The sequence below is a fragment of the Lipotes vexillifer genome, unplaced genomic scaffold (genome assembly GCF_000442215.2).
Source record: "Lipotes vexillifer unplaced genomic scaffold, Lipotes_vexillifer_v1.1 scaffold979, whole genome shotgun sequence".
In the NCBI taxonomy this organism is placed as follows: domain Eukaryota; kingdom Metazoa; phylum Chordata; class Mammalia; order Artiodactyla; family Lipotidae; genus Lipotes; species Lipotes vexillifer.
The window spans coordinates 234,413-250,226 of record NW_006791996.1 but is presented as its reverse complement, the minus strand read 5'-3'; the positions used below and the strand labels follow the sequence as shown (position 1 = coordinate 250,226).

The 15,814-nt window shown below is 36.5% G+C and overlaps 1 protein-coding gene across 1 annotated transcript in view; it reads left to right on the top strand.

Moving 5' to 3' along the window:
• Window positions 1-15,814, top strand: part of NSF (N-ethylmaleimide sensitive factor, vesicle fusing ATPase) — a 113,471-nt gene that overhangs the window by 80,227 nt on the left and 17,430 nt on the right. The window contains 2 exon segments of the mRNA XM_007472111.1: window positions 4,744-4,810; window positions 7,031-7,150. Of these exon segments, the coding sequence (XP_007472173.1) occupies window positions 4,744-4,810; window positions 7,031-7,150 (187 nt within the window).

Sequence of the window (15,814 nt, the reverse complement as noted above, 5' to 3'; positions counted from 1 at the left end):
AAAGAGTGATGACCTTATATTACACTCGTGGCTACATAAGGAAAAGAATGTGTGTGTAAGAAGTGAAAGGGGTGTGTGTGTATTTAAATTAAAGCAGAGTTAACTGAAACTGGTCAAATTACAACTGGAATTGCATAGCGTTTGTCATGGTTAGTATGTTGTTAAGAGAGTTTGCTGTGAGTACTCCTATCCCCATGGTAGTAATTAGTACATTAAGAGCTGTCTGTAAAAAAACTACATTAAAGACTGCTGTAGGTATTTTCTTCTAAAATGTTATAGGTAACCCATGTGGTCAGCTGTGAAGTGATTTGTAATGCTTTGTGAATCACAGTATCTGAGATAAGTTAGTGAGACTGCAGACGAATTTATCATCAATTTAGACCCCAGCAGAGACCTGAATAAGGTTCCTGTAGCCCTGTAAGCTTTAAGAATAGAGAAGGGCTGATTCAGGGAAAGTGTAAAACTAATGCAAGTAGCCAGTCCATGATGTCTTGGGCCCCTGTGGCTTTAATCCACGATATTACAGCCTGTCAGACAGAATGATATGCTTGCATCAGAGCCCTTAGTAGAATTCTGAACAAATGTTTTAAAGAACCAAGCATTCTTTTCAGTGACTTCTTAAAATCACCTGAGTTTGCAGGATACCACATTGGCTGCTATATGGTCCAGTTTTCAAAAAAGAGCAAAGAACCACAGTGGAACTGCTTCTAAACTTTTCCATTGTCTCTTCCATTTCTCTTCTGCTTCATGTCTCACCCACCACTCCCCATATACACAGCACCAATGCTGACACCTCTTCATTTTAATTCTTATTGACTGTATGTTAGTTCCTGCAGTGCTCCTAAATTTTCTCATCTCTGTGCCTCCTAATAATCAGTACACTCTGCTTAGAACACTTTCTTTCCTGTTTTTTACTGCACTGTTCATCCTTCAGGTCTCAGCTTAAATGTCACTTCCTAAATTTAGGAGACCATCGTTGACTCCATAAGCTCTTACCAGTAACAATAGGCTAAGTTATGCTGCGATAATGAACAACGCTGAAAATCTCAGGGGCTTAACACAACAAAGTTTATTTCTTGCCCACATTACATGTCCGTCATGACTCAGAGGGGAAGCTCTGCCATAGTTTCTCAGAGACTCAAGCTAATAGGTAATAGAGACTCCATCTCACATGCGATTCCATGATAGCCAAGGCAGGATAAAGGATGTATGATGAATCAAGCAGTGGCTCTTAAAGCTCCTTTCAGAAAGTGATATACTCTGTACTCATATTTTACTACCCAAAGCAAACCCCATAATCATCCCTAACTTAAGAAGGGGTAAAGAAGTACAATCCTACCATGTGCCAGAGAGAGAACCAGGATGTGTAGGGTATCCCCAAGGACTACCACTGCTCCCGTGCTGTATACCAGCACATCATCTTGTATTTCCTCTAATATCGTGATGCCATGCTTTATTATAGTTACATGTGACCTTACTCATTACTCTTTCCATTGCCTTCATTAGTGCTTGACACATAATAGGAATTCAAAATATTTGTTGAATGAATGAATAGAACAACACTCCAAGATTCAGTCCTTAGCTCTTTATTCTTCTAGTTCTACCATTTCTCCTTGAAGATCACATGCCTCTCTCATGGTTTCAGCAGTCACTGCCCTGAGGGTGATGTCCATACCCTGATTTCAATCTTACGTCTCCAACTACTTACTTGGTATTTCTACTTGAATTTAATGCATAAACTTAAATTTATTCCTTCAGTAAATATTTATCTATTACTTTCTGATAAGGCATTATATGAAGTGATGTGGATACAGAGATAAATACAATAGTACTTGCCTTCACAGGGCTTAAAATCTAGTGTAATATAGGGAAGAATACAATGAATCCATTAATATATACACAATATACAAAATGCTATACCAAAGGAGAAGAGAAACAAGTGACTTACGGCAAGATAGAATTAGAACTTGTGTTGTTTCAACCATTGAATCCATTCAGCAAATATTATTACTAAATACTCTTCTATGCTGGGTACTGAGGATAACATGAATAAAGTTCTTTTTCCACCCAGTCCAGTGAGGAGACAGGTAGCTAAGGACGAAAGGGTAGGTGAGATTTTGGTACAATGTGGGAGGGTGACTGAGGGGTATGGGGGATGGTGCAAAGGAAAGCAACAGAGGCATTCTTTCATGCATGCATACAGCAAACATTTATTAGGCACCAGTGAGGCATCAGACCCGGAAAACATAATACTGAGGAAGACAATTCCTACCTTAGAATATACAAAAAAAAAAAAATTATATATATATATATATATATATATATATATATATATATATATATGCAGTATGCTGGGGAGGAACTTACCATCTAGATTGTCAACATGAGTTATTATTTTGCTTTTGTTGTTTTTGCATCTCTGAGGGCGACTTTTGAGCATAGAAAAGACCACGTGTAGCTAATTTGAGGTCTAAAAAATTAAAATTCAACATATTAAAATTATATAATTTAAAATCCAGTTTTTCAACACAAAAGAAAACTTAAACTTTAAAAAGGTCCACCCCTGGGGCTTCCCTGGTGACGCAGTGGTTAAGAATCTGCCTGCCAATGCAGGGGACACGGGTTCGATCCCTGGCTCAGGAAGATCCCACATGCCGGGGAGCAACTAAGCCTGTGCGCCACAACTACTGAGCCTGCGCTCTAGAGCCTGCGCGCCACAACTACTGAAGCCCACAAGCCTAGAGCCCGTGCTGTGCAACAAGAGAAGCCACGACAATAAGAAACCCGAGCAACACAATGAAGAGTAGCCCCCCGCTCCCTGCAACTAGAGAAAGCCCGCGTGTAGCAACGCAGACCCAATACAGCCAAAAATAAAAACAAATAATTAAAATAAATAAATACATAATAAATAAAAATAAATTAAGTCCACTTCTTTTCTTCTATTTGTAAGTCTAGTAAAAGGTAATTCAAAAAGAGACTTTTATAACTTAAATTTCTTTAAATATTTTAAACAGTATTTACACATTTAAAATATTTTATTTTCTCTTTGATGTACTTCAATTGTTTAACAAACAAAACATTCTAAATTTCAAAGTAAATCTATAAGTACATTTACTTAGTAATAAATTAAAGCTAATAATATAATTACGGTGAATCTCAGATTACCGTTACCATTTGGAGGGCTATTAAAGTTATATTTTACCTTCCAACATAAACGTTTATCAAAATTAATTATTCAACTGCATCTTTTAAATTGAACTAGCAAGGCTAATCTGTTAATCTAACATGGTAAGTTAATTGTTAAAAATAGTTTAAAGACCAACTATTCACAGATTGTCTTTAAACTTAATATGAAAAAGATTAATATTTTAGGTTTAATTTACTTTATTTCTATACCTAATTCTTAATCTTCTATAGTTAAAAGATACCCAGTAAGGAATATTGTGCTACTACAAACTTGGGAGAGGCGTGGTTACCATCTTGGTGCACTGAGGTTACTTATCAATCAGATTGGGCTGGGATACAGGAATTAATTCTTACAGATGACATCAGTGGGCTTCACTGAGCCCCAGTTATGGTCACTGGAATAGGAATGCCCAACATTTACATAAAGGCTGGTCTCAAGGCCTTGAGCACTTACATTAAGTTTATACATAAATTAATTCTTCTGTCTGGCTTGAAATTGCTACATCCTTGCCAGCATATAACAGCTTCCTTCACTGTTTGCTTAATTTGCATTTCTTTGGTTATCTTAAGATAATGTTCTGTTATCTTTTGTCTAGTTCTAACCATGCATCTATCTGATCCTTTATACCAGCTTTAATTCTTTTGTAAACACTTTGGTTGCTGTGGTCTGATTTGAGTTGACAGAATTCTCTGCTTTCTGTGTTATTCCTGTTTGACAGGCCACAATTCTTATAGATAATAAAATGATATTCAGTTCTACCCTGCACATCCCTGTGGCTCCATCTAGCTCTTGAGTCATAACACTGAAGTCATGCTTCTGACATAGATAGGAGAGACCATTATGATAAACTTGATGGATTTGTCAGTTGATTAATTCCAGCTGTTCCTCAGCACGCCCCAGTGTGACACATCCAGCTCTTAGAGCTGAAAGCAGCATTACCCTGCCCTTGCTCAGCCATGATCCAGCTGTGACATCTTGGGCAAGTCATTTAACTGCTTTGGGCCTCAGTTTCCTCCCTTTTAAATTGTAAGAACTCTTGGGCTTCCCTGGTGGGGCAGTGGTTAAGAATCCGCCTGCCAGTGCAGGGGACCCAGGTTCTATCCCTGATCCAGGAAGATCCCACATGCCGCAGAGCAACTAAGCCCGTGTGCCACAACTACTGAGACTGCACTGTAGAGCCCCCGAGCCACAGCTACTGAAGCCTGCGTGCCTAGAGCCCGTGCTCCCCAGCAACAAAAGTCATCACAATGAGAAGCCCACGCACCTCAACGAAGAGTAGCCCCTGCTCACCACAACTAGAGAAAGCCCACACACAGCAACAAAGACCCAACACAGCCAAAAATTAATAAATAAATAAATTAATTATTTTTTAATTGTAAGAACTCTTTTCAAGTTCTGAAGCTCTATTAAATTCTAGTTTTGTGTAGTCAGAAATATTGGGTGTTTTACTGTGTTTTGTTTGAGCATTGGTCAAGAATTAGCTAAATTTTATCTTTTTGGAAATTGTCATAATTATGGAGGGCAGTGAGATAATAAATGGTTTTGCTTTCTTCTAGGTCTTTGATGATGCATATAAATCCCAGCTCAGTTGTGTGGTTGTGGATGACATTGAGAGACTGCTTGGTGAGTCATAACTTTTGCCATCATACTATCCTTGCCGCATTACAGCTAATGTCTCACAAATTACAAGAGAAAATACAGGTGTTTATAATCTATAGGGCAATAGAAATACCTTTCTTTGTCTAATAAGGAAATATAACACTGTCTCTTATATCTGAAGTCAACAATGGTATTCATGTTAAATATGCCTTATGACCATAGCTGCATTATAAAGTACTTTCCTATAAGGGCCCATGTCTCATATTATTTTGTATCTTCCACAGAGTTCCCTGCCCATAATAAATGATTAGTAATTTTCGTTGATGGATATATTTGCTGTATACTATTTCTGAGCTGCCTGTAGCTCAGGGATTCCATTTGTGAACTTTGACAGAACTAAGGAAAGAAGGGTTTAGGGCTGGAGTGAAATCTACAGGTTAGCTATAACACTTGGGGCAGAAGTTGTAAGCTCTTTGTACATCAGTTTCTGCTCACATAAAAAAGAGACTGTATTCTCTTCCTTACTTATCCCACAGAGTAATTGTAAAGACAAAAATGAGATAATATTGTGAAAGTTAAAAACATTCTGAAAGTTAAAAGTGCTCTACAGTAATTTTTTAAAATACCTATTAAACATTTCCTGTGTTTAAGTGCACTCCTACAGAATACAAAGATGAATAAAACAGTCCCTGTACTCAGCTCATAAGATGTATTCTACAAATAAATGCCAGAACAGTGTTATTAGTCTTACATTTTATTTCATTGCAAAAAGTAGATAAATCTGGAATAAATTCATTGGAACAATGGCTCAGGATGCTATAATAAACTTGATTGAAATTGAACCTACCTGGTAACTTAATAAATATCTGAAAATATTGCCAACACCTGGTTAACTAACCCCTTCTTCATTAAGGGGTCCATAATGGTGTAGTAATGATTTCACGTTAACTGTTCTTACTACATTTTTCCCATGATTTTCAGACTTGTGTTACGTCCTCTATTACTTCTTTATTTTCCTGTTTCCTAAGGCAATGTTTATTACAAAGCAAAGCAGGTATATCTATGAGGTCTTCTTAAATCAATAGTTTTATCTAGTGACCTGGGTTTTGGGTCTGCTATTTTTGATACACTTCAGCTCAGTTTCTGGGATTATTTCTTTAAAAGCTTTTAGGCACATACTCATAGCTCTGTGTAAAGTCCTTTATCTAAACACAATTGAGATGTGTGGTCATAGCAACAGTACTATGTCAGGAATGTGTGCCCTCTGAGTATATTTTCACTTGTATGAATAGTTATTATCCGTACTTATTTGTTCATTTATTCAGTAAGCATTTGCTGAGCCCTTACCACTGTGCTAGAATTATTAGGGTTTCAGAAAAATAAGTAGTAAGATGCTGTCATTATGACATACATTGGCAAAAATTAATACAAAGTAGAATGTGCCATGTGTTCTGGATATTCAGAAAGGGGAGGATCACTTTTGACTTCAGAGGGCTGATGCCTGAAGGCAGCTCTAAACACAGGGCAAGGGTGCATGTGCAACATGCAGAGAAAGCAAAGGGGGTGGCATTAGTGTCGAATCTTGAAGGATGGGTAGAAGTTTTAACAGGTAGAAAGTGATTTGAGAAGTTCACTGTTCTTCACCATCTGTGGACCAATCTTAGTGGCTTTACCATCATTTCAGTTGTATTGAAGTACCTTACTTACATTATTATTACTTGCCATTTCCCCCTCTACCCATTTTCTAGTATCATGTTTTGTTGCCTGTGTACTCACTGTATTACCATGGTTTGCAGTAACTTCTTGGAAATGTTTAGTAAATACTCCTGGGGATTTGTTTTTCCTCTTTAAGAAAAAAAAAAAACTCTCTGAATATCAGTTAGAGATGTCTACATGAACTCAAAATGGATATTTAGACGCTTTTTAAAAAATTTACAGATAAGAGTTCTTATGTACTATTTTAAGCATTTAAGTTATTGTAGATATTTTGTCTTGTTATCGTTAGTTGCATGACTGTTATTTAGGACTGTGTTTACTCTTTTTTTTTGGAATTTTATTTTATCTTATTTTTATACAGCAGGTTCTTATTGATTATCAGTTTTATACATATTGGTGTATATATGTCAATCCCAATCTCCCAGTTCATCCCCCCACCCCAGGACTCTTTATGCAGAAAAATCAGAATGTTTGGAATATGTGCATATGTATATCGAATCCCTAAACATAGCAATGTTTCTCTTCCAGATTATGTCCCTATTGGCCCTCGATTTTCTAATCTGGTATTACAGGCTCTTCTTGTGTTACTGAAAAAGGCGCCTCCTCAGGTAAAAATAATATAAGGAACATTTTCACAGAGTTTCTCCAGTAAATTATGCAATGGTGCACTCTCTAAATAAGCAGATTATCATAAACATATAAAATTTTCTTGTTGAAGAGATTTTGAAAGGTTGTCTGGTCTGGCCTTCTGCCTTAAGGTAAATGATTTTCTTAATCAGAGAAATTTTCTGTTCTTTTTCTGAAGATCTCAAAATCCCAGTTTCAGTTAGTATTCTGTGTTGCTTTATAACTTCACCACCATATTACACATCCCTACTTCCCTCCGTTTCCCATGAGAGATATTAATACATGATAGTAATGTAGAAGGGATTAAACACATGTTCCCATTTGTTTTGTTTTTCATTTCATAAGTTTTCCTAAGAATTTGTATTTGGGGTAATTTACATCCTGTAGGGAGTTTTGTTTTGTTTTGTTTTTAGTTTTTACGGATGAGCTTGAGTTATTTTTCTTGTGTCATGTGGCACTTTTGAAGAGTGAGTTTATAGCCAGAACCTTGGTTCATGTGGTTGTAGTTTTTACTCATGTGGCTGTTGGAGACTGGTGATTTTGATAGGTTAACACATTTAAACTAACCTATGAGGGTTGGTTAAATATGTTAATTATGTAGAGGCTGCCAGAGCATGTTTGGCTATGACATAAGACATGAATTCTCTTGGTTGATTCTGCATGTTGTAACCTTGAAGAAATGCCAATCAAAGGCAGGTACAAAGGGGTGAAGCACTAACTTAAAAAAAATCTTAATGTCTGTATGGGAATCTCATATTTGAAGTTAGAGATATAAACTAAGCTGTATGGAAAATATTAAGTGTTAAGCTGGTGAATCTAATATTTAATTTAACAGTTAAAATTATATGTGTGTGTGTGTTAGACCTAAAGGTAAAGGACTTGTCTTGACTTTCTAGGGTTTTTTTTTTTTCCCCCTAAACTAGTGAAAAGAAACATACAACAGCCTTGAAAATTTACTACATATTTGCACGGTGAAAGGATTTTTTTAAATCATTTTTCTGTAAACTGTTATTCCCAGGAGTTGGAGTTTTAGCTTATATTGAAGCTGAAATTAGAGAAGTGAGAATTTTTTTCTTTTCTGATTCCTTCAAAAAATATGTATATAGTTATAAAGCAGAAACTAACACACCATTGTAAAGCAATTATATTCCAATAAAGATGTTAAAAAATTTTTTTAAATGTATATAGATATATCTAAAGTTTCTAGAATAAAAATAACCCCAATAAATAAATTTTTAAAATATATATATCACACACACAAAAAATCCTTTTTATGAAATCAGCATTTAAAAAATTATAAGATTAGGAGACTTTTCCCAGGTATTAAAATTTACTTCTTATAATATTCAGGTTTTTAGCTAAAAATAATTTATGCTAAATGGCTTGTAATAATTTACAAGCCACTTGAGAGAAGAAAGAATAATTTTTCAATGGTACTTTTTAAACTGCTTATCCCTTTACATTGTTAAATATTATACACATGGATTTAAACAGAGACATCCCCTGAGAATTATTTGTAATCCAAAATAGATACTAATAGAAATAAATAGAACATATTGACAAATGACTTGCAAAATCTTGAATAAAGACTTAGGAATAACTTTTTGTTTTATAAAAATAATTGTTAACACCCTTGAGGAAAGGAACATTATCTTATGCTTTTAAATCTTACAGCATCTAGCACTGAGGTTTATACAGATATGCTTCATGAATAACTTATTCAAATATATATATATACACACACACACACACACACATATATATAAACTTTTAAATATTTTTTGAGTGTCCCCTCATTTTGGTGTGATTATTTAGTATTGCTGTAGTTTATATTTGGCAAGATATGACTAAAGTGGAAACATTCAAAAATAAGTAAAGTTCAAATGGCCAATAAGCACACAAAAAGATACTCAACATCATTAGCCATCAGGGAAATGCAAGTCAAAGCCACAGTGAGATATCACTTTATATCAACTAGGATTACCATAATCAAAAAGTCAGATAATAACAAGTATTGATATGCATATGGAGAAATTAGAATCCTTATACACTGTTGGTGGGAATAGGTAAATTGTGCAGCCTTTGAAAAACAGTCTAGCACTCAAAAAGTTAAAGATAGTGTTACCATATGACCCAGCAATTCTATTTCTAGGTATATACCCCAAAGAAATGAAAATATATATCCACACAAAAGCTTGTACATGAATATTCATAGCAACATTATTTATAATAACACAAAAGTGGAAACAACCCAAATGTTCATCAAGTAAATTAAACTATGGTATATACATACAATGGAGTATTATTTGGCATTTAAAAGAAATGAAGTACGAATACATGCTATAACATGGATGAACCTTGAAAACATGCTAAACAAAAGAAGCCAGTCACAAACAACTACATATTGTATGATTCCATTTATATGAAATGTCCAGAACTGGCAAATCTATAGAGATAGAAAACAGATCAGTGGTTGCCTAGGACTGGAGGGGTGGATAGGGAGAATGAGAGGTGACTGATAATGGGTACGGGGTTTCTTTGGGGGATGATGAATACATTCTAAAATTGATTCCAGTGATGGTTGCACATATCCGTGCAATCTACTAAAAACCATTGAATTGTACACTTTAAGTCAGTGAACCGTGTGTTATATGAGTTACAGCTTAATAAAATGGTTACAATAGATAGATACATAGATAGATAGATACATAGATAGATAGTGTCAGAAGCTTAAATGAGGAAAGGAGGATTCCATGCAGAGCTAGAGGTAAGGAGTGAGCATACAACATACATGGCCCAGCTTTCTAAGAAATCTTAGAAACAGGAGTTGAGTCCTTAAAAAAGGGCTGTGGAATGAATTTCTCTAAGGATTGGAAAGGAAGGATATAGGAGCATGTAAGAAGTAGAAGATAGATCTAGTTGCCTTAGTGATTGGAAATGGTGGGGATTCTCTTTTAAGAGAATACCAGCCTGTCCTTAATCAGAATTTGGTGACTCTGACCTGGACTGCTAGATGACCTGCTGTATAAGTGAATCAGTGGCAGTAGAAGGTAACGTTTAAAATATTTCTAGTTGGCATATATTTAACAAAATAAAAATATGCTTTCTCTGTACCACCTTGCTTTTTTAAATTAGTTTGTATTCTCTCAGGACAATAAGGGAAAATTTTTCAGGCTGATCCAGTGTCAAGACTATTTGTCATTCTAAAGTAGAAGCACTCACTTTACCAAACCATTATCATGTAGGTTTTTCAGATGTTTTCTATTAAATATTAAATGTATATGAATCTGAATGTTGTAGAGATGCATAGACTGGTAAAAAGCTATTATTTTATCACTGTCAAGAAAACAGAAAAGTTGTAGGCATTTTTCTTTCAGAAGAGGAACTGTACATGCATACAATACAGTAATCATATCAGTCACAGAATCCTTAATTTTGCATTTGTTGTAATTCAGCTTTCACATAGAAAAATTGTATGTGCATGTGTGCACATGCTCAAATAAAAGAATCCCTTCAGGGGTACTATGTTGTTATGTATCAAGATATTCTTTTTTTCTACTTCTCCCCCTCCCCCATCTCCCCTCCCTCATTGTAAATTGGCTTATTAAAACTGGTTCACAAGCCTTCCTTTTTTCCCTTTGTGATTGCTTTGGTCTTGGATTTTCAGCGTAGGACTAAAAATTCAAGTCAGATTTCAGTTACTAGGATAATTTTCTTTGAATTTTAAATTTTTCCAAGTAAATGCATAGATTTTTAATGAACCCAGTATTCAGTGGATTTGCTTTAAATTTAGCTGGAGAGTTAATTTCATGATTGATTTATTAGCCCTTTGAAAGTATAAAAAGTGGTATCTGTAGTTCATGAAGACTGAAAAACATCATCACATTTTGTTTAGCATCTTTTTAAAACCAATTAAAAGCTTTTCTAAAATGGATTGAACAGGAGAAAATAAAACATGTTCCCTAAGTCTTTATTTCAATCAAGTTTCCCTGTGTTCTGCAGGAGAAGAGATCGAGGGGGGATAGAAAAATTGAAAAGGGCTGTCCCAGCAGGGAGCCACGCCGCAGAAAAGGGCTGCTCTGAGAACTCAGCAGCAGTAGCTAAGAAAGCTCCCAGCCTGCTTCATCTACATGCAGAGTCACACAAGGCATGGGGGTGCTCACCATCACCACAGAGGTTTCACATGTGCTTCCCTGCTGATTCTTGTGAAAAGCTAACAATTGGCTTGGAGGGTAAAAGACCACTGCAGTTCACCCTCCCTGAGCTGGACGTACAATTTGTCCAGTGTTAGGAAATGTCCGGCTTAGCAGTGAGAGGCTTGAAGACACCCCTCCTTCCAGTGAGATTCCTAAAGCCGTCTCTTTTGCTTGATGACACTGGGGCTCTTTTCAAGCTTTGCAGATTTATGGAAGTCGAAGGGAATGTGCCTTTCAGGATCAGGAGGATGAAAGCCTTAGTCTTCGTGTCAAGGAAGAGGCAGTAGTAATGCAGTAAGGCCAGGTAAATCTTCCTGCAGACTGCAGCACCAGTGACTTTATGATTTTCCTCATAGGTCTCTTCTGGCACCTTCTTTTTTTTTCTTTTTGGGAGACTGAAAAGGAGCTCCTCAGCTGTAAAATGACATGACTTCCAGTTTCCTCAACAAGTGTGAGAGTAGTTAAGCCCATTAACCTGACTGCTTTAATGTTTACCTGACACTTTTGCAAATCAGTTTGGAAGACCTCATCCATATGTACAAGAATAACCTTGTAACAATGGAAAACCACTCCTTTTTCACTTCAGTGCTTCCCAGCCTTTTTCATATCATGGCATGTAGAAAATGATAACATCTGATGATGTACTTGGGTAAGTGGATGAGGCCATTCACAGCTGGCCAGAGATGCAGCCACGCCAAGTGCCACCCAGCCTTCCCAAGGGCTGACGAGAATTGATATCTTAGAACACTTATAATTCATTCACAGCATGCCAGCTGGAAAACTCTTTGGAAACGGTAAACTTTTACAAAAGAAGATCACTCCAAATTAATAGCAATATTACTGAGGTAGAACTTGGACCTGACAGTTGTTAGAATTTTAGCTGAAAAATAAAGTTGTTGAAAATTACTTCCTTACTGCTCTGGCACTTAGGAATATTACCTGATAAGAAAGAAGTGGGGCTTAGAGCTGGGAAGGGTATAACTAACAATAAGACTGTTAGTAAATTCCTGATGGGAACTCAGGCAGACATATTTGTTTCTCCATGTGTTTAATTTAAGATCACCAGTCTCTCTACAAGATTGCTTTTTCTGTAATCCTTATATGACATCTCAGTGCAATCTTACTTCGGATATGTTATTAGGAGTCTTGGTGATATTAAGCAACTCTTCAGTCTTTGGGTTGCTTTAGCAAAATAAGCAAATAATGGAAGAGACTCCAAATCACACAGGCCTAAACATGAATATCTCTGTCTATCTGTTCAAAATTAACTCTGGCTAATGACTACAATATGACTCAAGAAGATATATAACCACTTTAAGAGAGAGGTTTAGTAATTTTGCCACAGACACATTAATTGTAATCACTGATGTGGTGGCTTCTGCCCTGGACTTCTTTATAAAAAATCTGTGTGATGATTGACTGCTTAGTAGCCCAGCTTTCTCATTTATTAAGTCAGTGACGTTAGATGGCTACTATAGTTTAAAAAATTCTCTAAAACTGTACTTTACTTACTAGGTTATCTCAGAAAGTTCTATGTAAATTGAATATATATATATATATATATATATATATATATATATATATATGGGAGAGAGAGAGAACAATTTCATCAAAAAACAGTGAAAGACCTTTTTTTTCCCTTAGATTCCATATATATGTGTTAGCATATGGTATTTGTTTTTCTCTTTCTGACTTACTTCACTCTGTATGACAGACTCTAGGTCCATCCACCTCACTACAAATAACTCAATTTTGTTTCTTTTTATGGCTGAGTAATATTCCATTGTATATATGTGCCACATCTTCTTTATCCATTCATCTGTTGATGGACACTTAAGGGTAAGACAGAAATAAAGACACAGACCTACTAGAGAATGGACTTGAGGATATGGGGAGGGGGAAGGGTAAGCTGTGACAAAGTGAAAGAGTGGCATGGACATATATACACAACCAAATGTAAAATAGATAGCTAGTGGGAAGCAGCCACATAGCACAGGGAGATCAGCTCAGTGGTTTGTGACCACCTAGAGGGGTGGGATAGGGAGGGTAGGAGGGAGGAAGACGCAAGAGGGAAGAGATATGGGAACATATGTATATGTATAACTGATTCACTTTGTTGTAAAGCAGAAACTAGCATACCATTGTAAAGCAATTACACTCCAATAAAGATGTTAAAAAAAAAAAGAAAAAACAGTGAAAGAAATTTGGTGAGTCCTTTCATAAAACATTGCTGCGTATATCTGCTAAATAAAACCATGTTTTCAAAATAGGGCTTTTTGTTTTGTTTTTCAGTAGAGCACATCTAAAATATGTATTAATTAATGCAAAAAATTATAAGATAAATATATACATACACACACCATTTTCAGGTAGCTCAAAATTAAATATCTAAATTTTAATTATAGAAAAATGCTAATGGTGCTGAGACAAAATATCCTCTTACTGCCTTAAATATATTACTGTGACTTGACATCAGCATTAGAAAAGTGTTGATTACACCATCATAATGTTCCATGGGGCCATGAATCAAGTTATGAGTATCCTCTCTGCACAACTTACTCATTGTATTGGACTTGGAGTCAGAAAACCTGAGTTTGAGTCTTAGCACAGCCATCTGGCATTTTAGTCTTGAACTAGTCCCTTAATACCTTTGTGTCTATTTCTTCATCTGTAAAATGAAGATAGTTCCTCCTTACCTACCACAGTGACGGCCAACTCACATAATGTAAGTTCTGTGTAAACCTATGGGCTGCACAGATATAAGGTATTAATGCCTTATTGTGAAAAGCATAAAGTTACTGAGAAGTAGGAGTATGCTGTTTCCACAGAGAATGTCATTTGTGAAGAATCAGTTTATAAAGTCCTATCCTTAAAAAAGGATGAATGTTTCTCTTGCGTGATTTGAATGTTCCCATTGCTTGGAGCCTAGGGGTTGACATCTAAGATTCTGTTTCTTCCTGTTTTCTTAATGTTTCAAAGTTCTTAGGGGTTTAGTATTTTATTAAGGCTGTTGTATAGAACTAGAAATGTATTTCCCAGCTGTTGTTGTTTTAAGAAAAGAGCTGCCTTTAGATAGTCCACAGAACCTCTTTAGCATGTAAGATAGGAAAACTAAAGAATGTAACTGTATATAGCAAATTTCCATGGAAAGTGAGTTCAGAGTTTCAAGTTGGAATGCCCAGGTTCAACTTCTCTCATTTGCAATACTGGGAAAAGAAGTAAAGGCACCCTGCTTCCCCATCGCCCATTCACTGAAATTTAGAAGCTTCCTAAGTCCTAAGACAAATACTCTGGTCTGGGGATTGGAGATCCCTATTATAAAAGGGAGAATGAAGTAGAAACAGGAATTTCAGAGTTCAACAGCGTGAGGAGTAGAGAGAGAGCCAGGGCTTCTGGCCATTGTGGGATCCCAAGTACACTACCCATTACACTTGTCCTTAGCCTCCAGGGACTGGCTCCCCTTCCTTTTTCCCTGTAGCTACCTGTTGCTTGTGACTAAAGTTCACCTCTTTTTCTAATCCAAGGTGGAACAGAATAGCATTTCACAGCTTCTCTTCTACCTACCTGTCCCCAAAACAAATACACAGATCTTTGAAGATCCGTAAGGGTTTATACTATATGGCATAACAACTATTGGGTGACAAGAACCAATAAGGGGAACCTTACAAAGGGTCCAAAACAATCTGTCAATATTCCTGATAGTTATTGGAATGTAGATGGAACAAGGCCTTGATCTTTTCACGTCACAGCTTGGTCTGTAACCACGTTTTCATCTTGAGGATCCTGCTCACCTCTCACATTGGGGAATGGCAAATGTCAAGAGTACTTTTCACAAGGAAAGCTCCAGACAATCTGCCTAGACCCTCCCTTCCCTTCTTTCTTTCTCTTTCTCTCTTCCTCCCCTTCCTTTCTTCCTCCCCTCCCTTCCTTCCTCCCCTTCCTTCCTTCCTTCCTTCCTTCCTTCCTTCCTCCCTTCCTCCCTCCCCTTCCTCCCTCCCTCCCTCCCCTTCCTTCCTTCCCTGCCTCCCCTCCCTCCCCTTCCTTCCTCCCTCCCTCCCTTCCTTCCTCTCTTCTTCTCTTCCCCTCTCTCTCTCCTTACAGACCTATTTAGGCTACATAGATGATGATATTTGTTGAATGGATATCTTGAAGATGGTGAGTCTACATGTAGAACTGGCATTGGCAGTGTAAATAAGAGCTCAGGAGTTAGACTTGAACTTGAATTCAGTCACTTAATTTCTGAGCCTCAGTTTTCTCATAGTAAAACAGGAACAGTAGTAATATTTAATATTTAGATTGTGAGAATTAAATAAGATAAATGTTGATTATAGTTCTTTGTAAACTGCAAATCACAACTCAATTGTTAGTTTATTATTCACTTTAAAGAAAATTCTGACTCTGTCTTTCCTCACACAAAAAATACGTAAAACCAACAAAGTAACCAACCCATATCAAAGGAGCTAGGCTCCAGGTGGCTGCTGCGGAAGAA